Source organism: Manis pentadactyla, chromosome 5 (genome assembly GCF_030020395.1).
Source record: "Manis pentadactyla isolate mManPen7 chromosome 5, mManPen7.hap1, whole genome shotgun sequence".
Taxonomy (NCBI): Eukaryota; Metazoa; Chordata; class Mammalia; order Pholidota; family Manidae; genus Manis; species Manis pentadactyla.
In genome coordinates, this window is record NC_080023.1 from 20,625,294 (window position 1) to 20,643,541 (window position 18,248).

An 18,248-nucleotide genomic window follows, 5' to 3' on the forward strand; every position below is an offset into this window, starting at 1 on the left:
GGGGTGTGGGGAGGGAGGGAGAAGCAGATTAAGGGGCATTATAATTAACATTAACAATATAGGTAGGTCACAGGGAAGGCGTCACAGCGTGGAGAAGACAAGTAATGACTCTACAGCATCTTACTACGCTGATGGACAGTGATTGCTATGGGGTGGGGGGGACTTGATAATATGGGTGAATGTTGAAACTACAGTGTCATTTATGTGAAATCATCATAAGATTGTATATCAGTGATACTTTAATAAAAAACAAAAAACAAACAAACAAACAAAAAAAACCCAGCACATTCCTCAGTCTGATCTGGTGAGCCCCACTGAGTCCCCGGGAGCTGAGGTAGCTTATTTCTCTCTCAAAAGTAAAATCTTTGTACCTTTCAGTACTATGCAATTTTTCTGGTTTTATATACACAATTTCTTCCCGCCCTCCTTCCCTCCTGCCCTCCCTCCCTCCCTCCCTCTCCTTTCAGTACTGTCATCAAGGATTATCTGGGCAGGAAAAGTATGGCCCTTATTTTGTTTTCTCCTTTGTGCTTCTGTGTATTTGTTAAAAACTATAACGCATGCTTTCTTAAATTAAAAAAAATAAAGATGATGGTTCTCTAATGAACAACAGTGAAAACAGCTCTTAAAAGATTCAGAATCCCGGCGTTATAAGTAGTATCATTGGATTTTCACCATTTCCATGCTCTGCAGTTTTCAGTCTCCAAATAAACAAATATTCTAAAAACAAGAAGAGTTAAAAACACACTCGAGTGAGCTAGTGCCACCAGCAGCCCCTTGGCATACCGTGTGGAGGCACCTGTTCCCCTGAGCTTGGCACTCCAAAGCCTGGGACAAAGTCAGGCCCAGGCCCTGAAGGAATGGAGCCCACGGTGTCAGCCCTGAGGGCTGAGCAAAGCCTCAGACCTGGCCTCCTCCTGAGAACCATTTGCTGGCAGCCCCTGGACTTCCTCTAAACCAGGCTTCCACTCCCAGGGGCTCGGAGGTGCCCAGCCTAGGATGAGAGGCGGCTCTGGCCTCAGGGCAGATGTCCAGAGGGCCATGCTGGCCAGCTCAGCTGGCCCACTCACCAGTGCCCCCCGCCTTTGAGTCCCACCTGCACCTGAGCCTTTGTGTCCTTCCTCCCCAAACCAGCAGTCAGAAAGGCCTGAAGCCCATCTGCCACTGCCATGCCGGCCGCTTCCTACCAGCCCAGACCCCACTACCTCTCTTCCCTGAATACCAGAGCCTCATTCAAAGGGCTCTGAGTTCCATTTTGACAAGAAAGGTGTGACAGCAGAGTAAAAGAAATAGCCAGCACACTCTGAATGACAAAGTATGCATTCTAAAATACTACCATCTAGCATCAAACGCCTGAATGCTAATAGAGCAATTTCTACGCTCTGACAGGAGCCACTTTCCTAGAGATTTGGAGGTTCCCCAGAGAACAACCAGAATGGTCCCCCTGAAGTCTTGAGCATGGGGTCCTATGTTGGATGCCATCCAGACCCTGGACAGTGGGAAACTTCAGGACAGAGGAGCACGGGAGCAAGGTCATCAGGATGCAGAGCAGTGGCTCTGGAATGCTGGGCAACAGGAAGGGTATTTTGCCTCACCTCTGTGCATTGCTGCTGGATACCCCAAGGAGTGCTGCCATCTTCAGTTCAAAGACATGCCGACTCTGGGAAGTGGGGAACATGTCCTGTGATACTTCGGAGGAAGAACGGCCAGTGGAGACAGCTGCATTTTATACCAAGTTTGCCGACCAGCTATCCACATTTAAGAAGCCTCCTCCCTCTGCACCCCTGGCACTTGGCAGCTGTGTACGGGTTAATCCAATCTTTTCATTACGGTTGCCCCAGGGCCCAGCACAGTGCTTGAAGGTCCCCAGTACATGGTGCCAAACTGGGTGTGCATGTACCTCAGGGTTGTTTCACATCTTGGCAACTGTATACTTCAGCAACTAGACTGCAAATATATGAAAGCAAGAACCATGAGGGCTACATTTTGGGAATTCTTTTGTAATAGGCATGCATAGACTAAGAAGGATTCTGGTTTATTTTTGTTGACATGAGAGAGTTGGAAAGCAGCATGCTGGCAGACCAGGAAACAACTATGTTTGCAGAGGTGTTTTCAGAGCTAGGACAGCAGCTCTTCAGAGGGCGAGGTTAAGGAAGTGTGTGAGAAATGAGAAAAACCTAGAAAGAAGGTGAATAAGCCCACAGAACTCTACCAGTTGGGTTGGTGTCATGCTTGAAGAGTGCAGACCTTGAACTTGTATCTCTTGGAAGTCAAATTCTTTGTTCCTTCCACAGGATGTTTTTAGACTTAACCATGAGATAGATCACTTACTCACTTGGAGTTCATTTATTCAGCAATACTTACTGAAAGTCTTCAAGGAAACCTAGCTCCTATTTCTGTCTTTGAAGACTTTGAAGCTCCACTGTGGAATCAGATAGGCAAGTCAACAATTATAATGCAGTGAGACTGGACCTGTAAAGGGGAAACTTACAAGATGGTCAGAGAGCACAGAGAAGGAGCTGTCTGCTGGGAGGGCAGGAAGATGATGTAAAGAGGCAGTATTTGAGTTGGGACTTGAAGGCTGTTTGGGGACAGTGGGGACCTTCAGGACAGAGCAACGCATGAGAAATCTTATGCCAAGCAAGGGAATCAGGGTACAGAGCAGTAGCTCTGGAATGCTGGGAGGCAGGGAGGGTATTGTGCCACATCTATATGGCAGACGAGCTGAGGAACGTGGTCGGGTGATTCGTGTTCTTTGAGGGGAGTGGGGCAGAAAGATGCTGTGTAGGGTCACACGGAGGAAGGGTCAGTAACCAAGCAGCTAACACAAGACCAGCACGATTGCAGGCACTGCAGAGAATTGGCAGTGCCCGTGGGATACTTCCTACTTCCTGCACTGCTCTCAACAAGCTTGCAATTGAGTAAGTGATACACAGACATAAATAAGACTAAATGGCTGTAACCCAAGGCAGAGTGAGATGAGCTCTATGCAGGTCACCTTATCCCTCATGTCCAGGTGGTACATTTCTGTCCATGAAGCTCTTTCATAGATATGTCACTTTGTGACAACTTAATTCTTAATTGCTATTAACTCAGACTTTTCCCAGTATATAAACTACACATGTAAATTAAACCTCACATCCATGAAGATGGCTACTGTCCAAAAAACAGAAAATAACAAGTGTTGGCAAGGATGCGGAGAAATTGGAACACTTGTGCACTGTTGCTGGGAATGTAAAATGGTGCAGCCAGTACGAAAAGCAGTGTAGAGTTTCCTTATAAAGTTAATCATATGATCCAGCAATCCCAACTCTGAGTATATCCAAAAGAATTGAAAGTCGAGTCTCAAAGAGATAGTTGCACATATCCATGTTCATAGCAGCACCATTCACAGTAGCCAAGAGGTCAAAGCCACCCAACTGTTCCATGGGCAGATGAGTGGATAAGCAGAATGGGCTAAATACATACAATGGGATATTAGTCAGCCTTAAAAAGGAAGGAGATTCTCACAAATGCTACAACATGGATGAACCTTGAGGACTTTATGTTAAGTGAAGGAAGCCAGTCACTAAAGGACAAAAACTGTAGGATTCCACTGATATGAAGGACCTATTTCAGAGAGACAGAAAAATAGCCTAGTGGTAACCAGGGCCTCAGGGGAAGGGGCATGGGGAGTTGTTTAATGGCTGCAGAGTTTCAGTTTTACATGATGAGAAAGGTCAGAAATCTGTTGTGCAACATGAATGTGTTTAACACTATTGAAGAGTACATGTAAAAATGGTCACAATGGGGAAAGTTTATATTATGTGTATTGTATCACTATGAAAATTCTTAAATTACAGTCTATCAAGAGTGAGAGTGTAAACACTTGGCAATTTTCTTATGCAGTAGGAAAACACAGCTCAGTCTCTCAAGAACAACTGGAGTGGTGACCAGCCCCGACCTTCCTGGGCTGGAAAGCAGAGGACACGCTGTTACGGGCTGCCTACTGGTTGTGGACCTGGCCCGAGACCCCTCCTCTCCACTCCCTGCAGTGTCCTCATCACTCCTTTGAAGTGTGTTGGCTGAGAGCAAGAGCAGATGATCTGCCCAGAATCACACAGTGTGGGGGAAAAGCACCCTCAGGTCTGATATGTGCAAGCGCAGCAGCCTGAGAGCGGAGTCGGCCATATATGCAAGGGGCTGCTGCCAGGAGAAAAGATGACAGTCAAATAGAACCAGAAATCACAGGCCATTGTTTCACACTGTCTTATTTTTTCAAGATGCCAGAAAAAAAATAGGCCCACAAATTAATTGCCTTTGTAGGAACTATGGGAACTGACATTTTTCTTTTTTATTTACCTAAATGACTCTCTTTCTAAACACGGTTCCATTTTTGTCCTAAGCTGGCTCAGAGCAGGCACCGAGTCAATACTCGTGGAGTGAATGAATGAGAGGAAGGTTGTGGAATGAGCAATATAAGGAGTTACTCACACAGGTAACTTCCTTATCTTTGTTACTGCACCTATTCAGTTCCTGAAGCCAGAATTCTAAGCATCAAACATTTGATACTTGAATCTGTTCTCATAGTTGATCTCAGATATAAAAAATGTAATACGATGACAATGTTCTAATAAAGTCTACTCGTCAACAGGACCGAACAGCTTGGGACAGCAGCTGAAAACATAACACAAACATGGTGCCTATTAACCAGAGTTGTCTGAACACTCCAAAGCCAACTAAACACTAAAGCAAGGTGAACTTGAAAGGAAGGATATGTGAGGAAGCAGGAATGGATATACAGACACGCAGGTCTTTCTACTATTCTTTTTATAGGAGACCAGGGTAAAGATATGTTAAAAATGTAAACTTGTTTTCTTTATCCCCGATTTATGAAATCAGATGTTTTCTGCTTTCTCTCAGCCTTATTAGACACTGGGCACAATGTGCAACACCACCCTTTCTCCAGGGTTAGTGGGAGGATATGATAGCCCCAAACCAGGGCAGCGTGCCAGGCAGAGAGATGAATTTAATGAGGAATGTATGCTCTCCCTCTGCAGAGGCTCCCCAGTCCTTAACGGGGCAATATAACCTAGAAAACTAAGGGCTAAAGGCAGATGGGAACTTAAGGTTGGCTCTGGAGATTTGCCTCCCTGGCTCCCCTCCCTGCCTGCTCCTAGGCCCCAGGAAATGGCAGGGAGGGGAGGTGGCTGTATGCCCAAGGGAGGCAGATGCCACGGTGGTAGGGATAGCTTCTCGGGGTAAGCTCCTTGGCAATGTTCTAAGCAGACTTGGCACCAGAAGGGCTTGACTGGCTAGTTTGGCACCACCAGTGGGTCCTAAAGGGGCAAGTCTGGTTTCATGGGCCCCCTTTCCCACCGTGGATGGGATCCCAGAAGCCTAACAGGTCAGTAGAATGTGCTGCTGCACCACAATGTAGCGTCACATGGTGCCACAGCCCAGGAAGTCTTGAGATTCAGGGGCTTATCATGGGGGTTCTTAATTAGATTCCATTTCCAGGCCTCCACAGAGAGTAAAATAATTCTGAATTCTTATACACAGAACTTCTGAGTTGTGAAAATAACATGAAAGCATTCTTTTTTATTGGGAGTATTTACTTAAAAGAGAATGTCTTATGAAAATGACTCACTCCTATTCCCAATCAACAAAATATATTTAAATATCAGGAATCTCATAAGAACAGTTTTCATGTGTATGTGGTCTCAATCCTTTTAACCTAAATTGTTCAACGTGCATCTCCTGTCTGGGTGGGTTGCTCTACCACCTCCCAGGTGACCGACGGAAACCTGGGAATTGTCTCATCCTGGTAGTGATAGCTGCAGCACTGATGGAGCAGCGGGCCTCAGCTGGGGGAGATCTGGCCTCCCTGGGGACGTTTGGCAATGACTGGAGACATTTTTTGTTGTCCCAAGTCAAGAGGGCAGTGGTGGGAGGGGAGGTGGTGTATCTAGTTGCAGACATCAGATACGCAACTAAACATCCACGATGCACAGGACAGACCCTACAACAGAGAATTCTCCTATTCAAAATGTCAGTAGGGCTGCACTTGAGAAACGCGGCTTACACAGAGCTCACTACATGCTGGTACTGTTCTAAGTATCAATTCATTTAGTCCGACACTAGGAGAGAGGTTTTGCAGATGAGATCCACTTTGCAGATGAGAAAACTAAGGCTCAGAGAAATGAAGTAGCTTGCCCAGGGTCACAAGCTGGTAGACGCTAAGTTAAATCGGAAGCAGGCCACCTGGCTCTAGAGGCTGTGCTGCCACATGACTCCACAGAGCCTCCATGCTCCTCGTCCTCCTTGCCTGAATCTGAGCAGTCACGGAGTCCTTCAGAGCCAGCCTCTTACATCCTTTAGCTCCATCTCCGCCACCCAGTCCCATCCAGGCCTGCATCCTCTCCTCCTAGACCATGGCAATGGACTCCTGCTTCCAACTCCACACACCTGCTAGTTTACCTCTCCCACCCTCCCACTGCTGCCAGAGCGATCTCAAAAACCCCAATCTGGTCATTCTTCTGTGCCCTGCTTGAAACCCTTCAACAGGTCCCTGTTACCTACAAGCTAAAGCCCACACTCTTCAGGATGGTATCTGAGCTCTACTGGGAATCATCACTCGCCAGGCCTTCTCCTGCCTCCCCAAACCCTTGCACATCATTAAAAATGCTGTGCCATTCCCACCACTCTGCCCCCACTCTGTCTGCAATGCCCATCCCCACCTTGGTTATCTGGTAAACACCTACTGACACTTCAAGTATCAAGCCTAGTGTCACCTCCTCTAGGAAGCTTCCCTGAACACCACAGCCTCCCGGTACAATTGACCACTCCCTTCTTTGTGCCCTCACCACATATTCCCGCAGCTTTTATTAAAAATGCATTACCATTTTCCCTTGCCTTCAAGTCTACCCCTCAAGGGCAGGGACTTTGTGTTATTTTCCTTATCTGTAAAGTCTAGCCAAGAAACTGAGCAGTCACTCAGTAAGGACCAAATGAACAAAAGATGAAATATCCTGTACAGCTTGCATTCTTTCACGATGGGGGTGGGGAAGGTCATTATTTTCAAAGAGAATCTATTCTGTTGGACACTGCTGTTCTTAGGAAGTTCTTACATGAAGCAGAGGCGGGTTTCTCCATTGCCTTGATGAGGAACACACAGGTCGCCCCTAACCACGAAGATGGTTAACACCACCCCCTCAGCATCCGCTTCCCCGGGCTGAACATCTCTAGCTTCTGTCCTTTTCCTAATGGACATGGTTTTAAGATTCCTTGTGGCTCTATAGTGTGTACTTAATTACCTAAACAAACCCAAATCACAATGAGCCAAAGGAGAAGCTGGCCACTTTGGGAAGTACACACAGATTCTGAGATGCTGTTTAAGGTTTACTTCAAATCAGGGGTCCCAAGTTCAAGTGCCTAAGGGCCCACACAGGTATGATCCATGAATTAGGGAGGAGGCACTGAAATGGAGGGCAGAGGCTGTGGATGGACAGACCTCCCTGATAGAATCCGGACCTGAGGACCACCTTTTGGATAAGCCCACCCACCATCACACAGAGACCTAGGTGTCATCTCACCTGGGCTACAAGCATCCTCCAGAGGACACGTCAGCAAGCCACAAGCCCACCTTTCCCCTGACTCCTCCCCTCAAAGATCCCACCGAAAACCCTGGCCATAAAACGCCTCTTGACCTGTTACCGACTCTCTTCCTTCGTTCTGCAGGCCAGGACAGGGGGGCCCCTCTCAGGTTCAGCAGTAAACCTACTTGGACTGTTGTGTTCACATTCCCTCTCTTCTTTCATCTCTTCCCTCTTTTCCTTTCATCCCCTCTATACCTTTCACTCCCTGTGCCAACCACTCACCTCCAGGGTGCTGCCATGTGGGAGGCCCAGCGTTGCCAGATCTTTGGATTGTTCAAGAAAAGATAAAAATTTGCTTTTTTATACAAGCTTTTAGGTACTGATAAATGATTATTTTTTTAACTGACAATACTGAATGTGCCAAACCCATCACATCTGGTGGCCAGCTCTGGCTGCCAGCCATCGTTTATGGCCTTGGTTTTAAATAAGGCATTGCTTGAGCGGTTTGTGAATTTAAGTTTTTGTATTTAGTGTTGGAAATATGCAGAGACATCCTGAGCTTTGTGGACATAGAAGGGCAGAATTTAAATCTGAAGGAAAGCTAGAACACTAGGGTTAAAAATAACCTTGGGGCATAAATCATCGAAGAGGACAAGGGAATACAGAGAAATGGCCTCATCCAAGATGAGGCCAAGGCACAATTACCTGTCAACAAATGCATCTCTAGCAGGGCCCGGAACAAGCTGGGGTGCTGGTCTCTCAGCTCCTTCTCCCAGGGGAGGGCTCTGCAAGTGGAGAGGCTCTCGTACCTGTGCTTCAGGTCCAGGTAGGAGTTCCGCAGCTCACCTGCAGCACGGGGAGGCATAAGATACGACCCCACCTTAGGAGAGGAAAAGTCTCCCCATTCTAAATCATGGCTTCCTTAAAGGAACTCCCTTACAGAAATAAGAGGTCCGACCTAATGTTACTGTATGTTGATTTGGGTGCATTAGGGATTTGAAATTGGCTCCGATGCCTTTGCCTCAGGGTCACAAATTCAAAGCCAAGGCCCAGGGAAATGTGCCAAAGTTGCTGATGGCTGTTGAATAATTCTACAGAAAGAGCAGCTGGCCTCAGGCTGGTCCCCAGGAGGCCAATATCTAGGCCATTTTGTTGGCAGTGTGAGTTGAGGAGCAAAGCGCCAGGACCCCCAGGGAGGCAAGGCAGTAGGTGTCAGGAAAATTTTCCCGGTGCCACCAAACAGATCAGCATGCAAGGCTGGCCTTCCAGCTCAGGTATCTCTCCTGAAATTACATCAGTTATCAAAATCAGTTTCTTTCCTGCTTGGGATATTACTATTCCTATATATCTTCCCCCACCCACTTCTGACAGCATCATATTTTCTGGATGATTCAGCAGTGAAAGCAGCAGCTGGGGACCAGTACAGCCTATTCTTAAATTAAATTGCAGAAATCCTGCCTTTCCACCCTTACCTATCACCACCTCTAAACACTTCCTGAGACTGTTTTGTGGGAACCCTACTGGACTGGGTTCACTATGTGTCCATCCCTCCATAGCCTAGAATGGGAAGTTCAGCTCTGGAGATGGTGAGATATGTGGGCAAGACTGAAATTCTCAACTCTCTTGTGCTGATGGCAAAGGCCCTGAGGAATGTCTCTTCCAGAAGGAACATATGTGACTCACTCTAGTGCCATTATATGAAGCAAGAAGATCTACAGCACAGAGACATTGTAAGTGCTAGATCCAAGCTGGGACAGCAGAAGACAAGACGGGACCAACTTTTAGAACCGTCAACACCCTCCCTGTATGGGTGAAAGGATGTCAGCGCAGACAGAAGCTGGCACGAAAGCAGTCGATTTGAAATTCATTCCTTCTGTTGAAAATTACCAAGGTCTCCCAGAATGAATCAATTTCAAGGATTTAAAAAATAAAACGGAGCCCTAAACAACAAAGTCATTGTTCAACATTTCTGAAAGCTAATATTCAGATATTAATGGCCCACAACAACAGTGCACCGATGGGGAAACATTCCTAATGATTAATTTATTTTCCAATTCATTTTCATTTTCTTAGACTGGCCTAGGTTCCCATTGCAGATGGGAATAATGTAATTTGAGGCTCACAACACTCATTTGTATTCTTAAGCTAAATCACGTGTGGTTGAAGCTCTGAGGAAAGTTTGGGTTCTTGTTGGCTGCTGGTCTTGCTGGACCCCAGACGGAATCTGCGCTTTCACTCGCATCATCTGTGAAGGGATCAAGGTCATATTTGTCCCCATTGGTCAGGTTATACATGTTCTGTTTTAACCCCATTAGAAAGAGAAGGCAAACACGTATTGACACAAATGCCCAGAGCTACACCGTGCTCTCCCGAAGCTGGACACTCACATGCTTCTTGCCTCCCGCTGTCTTGCTCGACCCTGGATGTGTACACAGACAGTATTTCTTGAACCTCAGCACACCTATCATAATATAACTTGATTTGTTCGGCAAGTTGCTTCTCAAGGAGGGGATTAAAAATCTACAAGGTAAGAAAATCGAATGAACAAATATCATCATCAAACACCCATTGATACCTATGAGGCTGCGTCCGGCTTGACTTCCTTCGCCCATTGGTATCACCAGATGGCTTGTTTGCGCCCCGATCATCCACTCCGGATTTGCAAAGGGAGGGCTTAATTCAAGGACACACCAGCTCTGGCCGCTTCCCTCTCGCTTCTTTCTGTAGCATCATCTCCTCTGCAGAGCTTCCTAAATATCAAGATTTCCCAGAGACCAGGCTTCCACCTCGTCTCCCCGCACCTATACTGCCCTTAGAAATTCACATTCATTGCCTCTTCTATTCCCAAGGGACGCCCTGTCTCCCTGTGCTGGGCTGCTGCCTGGGAGACCACCTCCCATTTTCTCCTGCTTGGCAGTCTCCTCAACCCCAGGAGCCAGATCCATGGTCACTGCTTCAGGGCGACTTCCCTAGCAGCCCACCTTCACAAATGTGTCTGTGCGAATGTCCCCACCTCAGGGTTCCCAAACACTGTGCTCACGTCTGAATTAAAGTCTGAAGTAAAGCATGTACTGCAGTCTTTCATGACAATGTGTTTAAGAGCCAGACAGGGAGCCCCTCAAGAACAAACACCTTATCTCAACTCAGTGGTTTTCAAAACACGTGACCCATTGGAGGATCATGAAATTATTTCAGTGGGTTGTAACCAGCAGTTATTTTTATTTTTTTTTACAAAGTAGAACACAAAATATCAGAGGACATTTAATGTAGCAAGAGTATATAGTCTTGGTGAATTTTTGTTTTGGTTTTGTGCTTTACATATATATGTATTTGTATTTGTATGTATATATATGTGTGTGTGTGTGTGTGTGTATGTATATGTATATGTGTGTATGTACATATATTTACTGTTCATGATATGAAATAGATTCCTTATTGTGAACCACCTTCAAAAAAAATTTGAAAGTTACTATCTTAGTTCATCTTGAACACCTCAACACCTAGCCTGGCACAGAGTAGGAACACAGTATCTACTGCACAAATGAATAAATTAATTTCATTCTTTCCCTCTTCGTACAGGTCTCTCAATAGGGGCTTAAAGATGCTCCCATGGGTGGTAGGACATTTTTCTGATTTACTTCCTAGTGACTCCTGCTTTTCCCAGAACAAACCAGCGCAGTCACAGGAATGTAAGAATGTTCCTTGTTCAGGTGTCTGGTGAGCTCTGTACCAAGGCAGAAGAAACAATGGCTATGCAGGTCCCTCGTAGGAAAGCCCTCCTCTCCCCATACCAGCCCTGCTTGAGCCGGCCTGGGGAGCTGGACAATCCCATGTGTGGGTGGGTTTTAGATGTGAGTCACTGTGTAGTAGATTCTGTTCTGAATCCAAAGCCCTCTGCGATCTCTACAATGCAGCCAAACCACCCCAGTGTGAGCCTCCCTTCGAAGAGAGCAGTGAAAGGAACCAAGATTTTAATCTGCTCGAGTGTCTCCTCTTCTGATACTTTAAATAACAGCATATAAAAGAAGGTTTACCAAATAACTAAGATTTTCTCCTTTCATTAGCGTAATCACTGGATAGGCAACAGCCTGATAAAAATCTACTCTATAATTAAGCTAGTAGTTATTAAAACAGAGGAAGCAAATGGTTTCCATTTTATGAGTCTTAAATGAACCAAACATTAACAGAAATCTATTATCGTCTTTGCTGGGGGAAAGCCTCAATATTAATTATGTTGGATGACAGAGCCGATGTAAAGTCCAGCCTGGATAAGTCTGTCATTTACCCCGGGTTCCAAGCCCCTGAGCCACATGCCCATCACCCATGAGTATCTGAAATGTCTCCTTAATCCCCTAGGCTCACCTGTTCTGGGTGTAGAGTGTGGAGGCGATAGTACTTCAGGGGTCCAAAAAATCCTTCAATGCCAGTCACATACCTGCTACCGCCAATAATGAAGTATCCAGCCGTGTCATTATAATGGAAATCTTCCCGGAAGCTAGAGAAGAACAAAGGAGTTCTGAGTTTGAGCCAAATTTTTTAAAAAGAGATGCTTTCATCGATCCTCCTTGATTTAAAATCCCAGGTCTCCCCAAGCCCTTCACTCTGAGTTCTAGCCCGGGACCACAGTGTGGTCAAGCAGACTTGGGCTAGGATTGCAGCTCTGCTGTTTACTAGCAGTGTGGCTTTGGATCAGTCTCCTAACCTCTCTGAGACTGAGTTTCACATTAGTAAATTAGTTCCTCACTTACTGAATTGCTAAAAAGATGAAGTGAAATTCAAAGGTGTACAGCATCCAGCGGAGTGCCTGGGCAATGGTAAATACTTAATCCATACCAGCAGCTATTGGTACTGGTGAGAGTGTTTGGAATCACTGGAATTATTTGGAACTGCTGGCTTTAATTGGAAATACTTTGCTCAAAAAGAGGGGAAAAAAATCTTGTTGAATGAATTGAAGGCAGCTGTGGAGGAAAACGAGCAACATATCCTATTAGATAAGGACTGAGGTAAATATGAGTTAGGAGGAGGAGGCCACAGCATGGTCAAAGGGTTTGGCCAAAGGCCAGAAGTCAGCACAAGTAATGTGCTTCAAGTCCATTTCCTCCTGAAAGACTTGAAGGATCAGAAAGGAAAAGGGAGGGGAAAAAATGGGCCGGCATGAATAAAATGCACAAAGTTTTTACTTGCAGCACTGTTTATATTCACAAAAGACTGGAGAACCCCAGGTGTCTATCAGTGAGGACTGGCCCACATCCATCCAAGGGACCCTGGACCTGAGCTTTTTAACTCTACAGCTTTAAAAAAAGGGACAAAGGACTCTGTCTAAAACATCCTGTTAACTGAAAATAATAACAAGGTGCAGAACAAAGAGTATACCTTTTATTTTTATTAAGGTATCATTGATAAACACTCTTATGAAGGTTTCACATGAAAAACAATGTGGTTACTACATTCACCCATATTATCAAGTCCCCTCCACACCCCGTTAAAGTCACTGTCCATCAGTGTAGTAAGATGCCACAGACTCACTACTTGTCTTCAAAGAGTATACTTTTTATCCAACAAAAAGGAGAATGGATTTTTTTGGAATTTGCATTAAAAAAAAAACACCTCTGAAAGTATAACCAAGATACTAATACAAATATTTCTCCATGGAAGGGTGGGTAGGGGATAGAGTGGATGGAGGCAGAGCTAGAAGCAAGACATCTAACTATACAGCTTTTCATATGGTTTGGATTTTTTTAAACCATGTGCATTTTATTACCTATCTAAAAATTAAAATAGGAATGGGTAAACAAGGTGCAATCAGAACATATGTGAACAGCAAGGGGTGGGTGGTCAAGACAAACATCAAGTGAGAAGCCAGGCAAAGAGGAGAGAGCCAGGGAGCATGAGGGCAGATGGAAGCAAAGGAAAGAAAACAGAATGTCAGGCAGGCCGCCAGGAGCCCAGCAAGCTGCGAGAGCAACGGGCCAGGGTGATGCCACCGGGGACCGAGCAAGCTACCAGCAGCTAGGGCAGAGAAGCCACGGGACTTGGGGTTATCCTGGAAGAGGAGACACACTGACTGTTAGCAAGGAACCCAGCCCTGAGCAGGCGCCCCTGGCCGAGAGGAAGACAAAAGGGTAAAGGAAAAAACACTCTTTGATAACATCAGCTGACGCAGCCAAAGTGAGCACTCAGAAATCAGCTTTGTATGGAAGCCACGGAAATGGAAAAGAAGTGCTTCATCAGCTAATATTTTTCTTTCCAGAATCTCAAGCTGGGAAGGCCATGAGAAGATGATAATGGTCTCTTCCCATTTTGTCAGGTGGAGCCACAAAGTTACTATGTCTAAGGGCTGTGAAGTGATCCTATTTTTCAAGACTTTAGGAAGACCTGAATAGTGCAACCATGTTCAGGACACAGTACCTGGCACTTGGTGGCTATGAAGCAATGCTTCCGCGTAGAACCCCTCTTGATGGAACTTTGCTTACCCAACTTACCAACTCACCTGCTAGCCGATCCCTATGGCAGGCTGGATCCCCAGTGGCTGGAGGCTACTCTTGGGAGCATTAGTCTTCTCATTTTTTAAATGAAGATAATAACAGTACCTACCTACTTGGTCGTTGCAAGGGTAAAATGAACTAATATTTAACAAAGCATTTAGAACAGTGTCTGACACATAGTAAGTACCATAACTGTTAACTACGGTTATAATTATTATTTACCTAATCCACTGTTGGACTGTTGGCTGCCACCTCTTGAGTTGCATTCTTAGTAAGAGGAAGATGTGTTTGTTCCCAGATGTGTTAATGCCAATTGTATGAGCATTGTAATCATACGATTTAATTAAATATGTTATTCAATAAAATATGGATGGGGAAGAAAGAGTTTCTTATTTTGTAAAAATTACATTGAGTATTTGGGGTAGACTATCAAGAAGGTGACTTAAAAAACTGTCATGCAATCAGGACAACTGAAAACTTTTGGGAAAAGAAATTGAAATCCAGATGGATTTTGGGCTCTGACAGTTTCACAAGTGTCTTTGTTTTCTTTTCATTTGGAAGAAACAGAACTTGGGTACCATATATGTACAAAAGACCACCAGGAATCCCTCAGATTCCTAATCGAAGAAAAAGTCCTATCTGGAAAGATTGGCAAATGAATGTACATATGTATTTTTTTTTAATTAGAATAAATGTTTACAGCATCTTTTTTTTTTAATGGGTCTTTGCTTTAACTGAAGAAATGAATAATGAATAAATGAATTACTCGGTCCCTATGGTACCAGATTGTAATTTTTTTTTTATCACTGTTATAATACAACTAAGTAGAAGACCTCTCCAGCCTAGTTTCTATCCACATCAGTGACTCCACATTTTTCTGCTCTAAAATTCTCAGTGGCTGCACAAACATTGCAAGAGATCCCTTGTACTGTGCATTGTTTGATGGTCATCAACTTTGCTGACATAAAAGCTGAGCTAGACGGTTCCAAAGTCCAAGCCAGTCCCTTTCAAAAACCTCTGACACCCTGGAAAACTGTCTATCCTCTTATCTGGACAAAGGAGAGCACCCTGGTATATGCCGTGGAGCAGTGGCAGCCCAGGAGCATAGCCGGCGTTGTAAAATAGGCCACACTCAGAATCAGGAAACTGCTCCGGCTCGGGAGTTCGTTAGCAGGGGAACTTCAAGCCCCAAATTGGCTGCCCCTCACCCCTTACAGTAATGCTCATCTTGATTGTCACTTCCTCAGGACCTGCTCTAAATTATGACCCCTTGTTATCCTCTCAAGCCATCTATTCATATCCTTCCCAGAATTCACCAGTTTGTTATTTTAAATTTATTTGTGTATTTGTTTAAGATCTGTCTCCCGGACTAGGTTTTGTAGCTCTATGAAGGCAGGTACTGATTGTATTCTTTTTGTTCATCATTTTATTCCCAGAGTCCAGCACTGTGTCTGGAAAATGACAGATGTGTTGGATGAATGAAAATATATTGGATGAATGAATGAAGACTGAATGAATGAACACCATATATGCCTGAAGTTGTTACCTGTCACCGAGGGTTACGGGCAGCCTTTCATTCATGTACAAGCACGGTACTGCTGAGCACTTAATTACTGATCTTCCTATTCCACCTTTGTGGGCTAACAGTTATCACTATGCTCAAAGTACAAGAACAAACAAACAGAAGGTGTAAGAGGCTCTCCTTGTAACACCTATAAGCTTCTGAAATATTTGGTGTTTAGTTCACTGGCTGGGCCACTCTGAAATCTCTGATGGATGAGATTCCAAATACCTAACCCCTAGGCCTGGCATTAAATCTTAGTATTCCTATTGATGGGTGAGTTCCCAGGAATACAGGAAGAGCAGCTGAGTTGGTGTTGGGGGGGCACTGCTGGGTCTCGGGACTGCCAGTACTACGGGGTAGGGAATCATTTCAATGCTTTCAGTGGGATGCTGAATGAACATGTGCCTGAAAATCAGTCCTCATCTCTGGGATCTTATACAATTACACTGATTCTGTACTTACTTAAAATTGTGATGTTTTGTTCATCATTGATTCTTTACATTAATTTTGATTTTTAAAAATATTGTATTAAATGTTATTAATCATGATTACTGTTATAATTTGAACTGTGTCTCACTCAAAATTCATATGTTGAACTCTGAACTCCCAGTCCCTTGAAATGTGACCATATTTGGAAATAGAGTCACTGCAGATGTAATTAGTTCACAGGAGGCCTACTAGCATGGTGGTGGGGCCCTTAATCCAATATGACCAGTGTCCTTGTACTAAGGGGAAATTTGGACGCAGATGCACATACACATACCCCAGGACAATGCCCTGTAAAGATTGGAGGCATGCTGCCATGACACAAGGAACTATCAGAAGCTGGAGAGAGGCTGAGACGCCTAGAACAGATCCTTCCCTAGAGGCTTCAGAGAGAACTCGGCCCTGCTGACACCTTGACCTTGACCTTGGACCACCAGCCTCTGGAACTGTGAGGCAATACATTCCTGACATTTAAGCCATTCCGTTTGTGGTATTTATTCTGGCAATCCTAGCAAACAAATACAATTACTGAGTTTTTTTGACATCTCCTGAATTTTATGTGGAAGGCATGTGCCTCTCTCCCCTCACGCCAGTCCCAGCCCTGGATCGTATTGTGATCTCTCCGTCTAGGACTCACTCCTGTTAGCATCTCAGTTTCTGGGATTTAAGAAAGGAAAACCTTCCAAAGACTATGAAAAAGAGTCTAGGAAATTCCTGGTTGTCAAAAATGTCATGGGTTGGAGGTAGGTGTCAGGGTAGAAAGAAAAAGGTATTGCTTAGACTTCACATTCCAAAATGCTTGAACCCTTCATTTCTGGGGTCTGCTTCCCAGATCAAGCCACCAGAAGGGATTTCTAAAGGAGACACATGGCATCTGCTTGACCAAAGTGAACACCCAGGCTTTTCCTGTTCTTGAACACCCCAAAAAAGAGCCTGTGGCCACCTGTTATATAACAAAATTCATATCTGTTGAACTTTCTGACCAGTCTAAATCCACTTGGAGGCCTTTAAGACTTCTGCTCTGTTTTTAGGCTTCAGCCTCTTTGCTTCAATATAGATATCAAGTCACCCTTACCTTCTTTTTGCAGGCTAAGGAATAACACTTCTCAAGCTTCCCATATAACTCTAATCCTTTAATCTGGCCATGAAATTAAGAATTGTTCTATGTGCCCAGAGCCTGAAAAAAATCAGTTTGACCTAAATGTAAACAAGAATGATTGATGGGGTGGGGGAAGGAGAGTATATGCCTCTCTATTCTCCTGTCTCCATCCCTCTTTGTTTCCTTTATTAAATAATTGGTTTCCAGGAAAATTTGGATTGTGTGGGGATTCTGAGTGCATGGAAGCTGTTTGGAGAGACAGCTTTCTGCTGGGTGTAGTGAAATGGCAAAAAAGACAGAGAATGAGCCTTCCCTCCCCCAGCCAAAGGGCCTGATACATTTTTTATATTATACATACAAAGACGGTATGTATCTATTATTCATAGATATATAAATTATACATAGAAAGTTGTAATTTTTGTTTCTGTTCTTTATACTTATTCTAAAATATTTGATTATATGTATATTATCTAGCTATGTTGAGGCACCCTGAGTTCCTGAAAAAGGCTGCCCCATAGTTCTGCCACAACAAAACCCACCGTCACACAGGGATATAGAAGCAAATTAAAAAATTATGAAATACAAGGCAAGAGACCCAATTCTCAATTTCTGTAACTCTTGTGGAGAATGGTTACATAAGGATGAAAAGTTACACCAATATCAATAGTGGTATATGCTTCAAATTTAGATTATAAACATAAATATGAACATTGTCTGCTTTTATGTTTTATACATGGCCAAAGTTACCAACCATTCTCAATAAGCAGCATTAATACCTTGATTTATTTTTCAGACTCCTCTGCAGAAGATAATTTTCAAAGAAAATGAATTATAAAGTGCCACGAAAGGAAGAATTTACAGTGAAATCTGGAAAGAGAAGTAGTTTCTCTTGCTTAGAGAAAAAGGTTGTGGGGGAAACAGAGTTTGTGGACGTTAAAAAACAAAACAAATGAATAAACAAACACAACAGAAATAGACTCATAAACACAGAAAACAGACTGGTGTTTACCATAGTGTAGGGGGCTAGAGGGACAGGC

At 44.3% G+C, this 18,248-nt stretch overlaps 1 protein-coding gene across 1 annotated transcript in view; it reads right to left on the minus strand.

The window, feature by feature from the left end:
* The window catches only part of SEL1L3 (SEL1L family member 3), a 94,787-nt gene that overhangs the window by 48,965 nt on the left and 27,574 nt on the right, over nt 1–18,248 (minus strand). Inside the window, exons 7-9 of the mRNA XM_036900543.2 lie at nt 11,940–12,072; nt 9,965–10,097; nt 8,283–8,423 (exon numbers count right to left, since the gene is read on the minus strand). Coding sequence (XP_036756438.2) covers nt 8,283–8,423; nt 9,965–10,097; nt 11,940–12,072 — 407 coding nt within the window. The remainder of the gene's footprint in view (nt 1–8,282; nt 8,424–9,964; nt 10,098–11,939; nt 12,073–18,248) is intronic.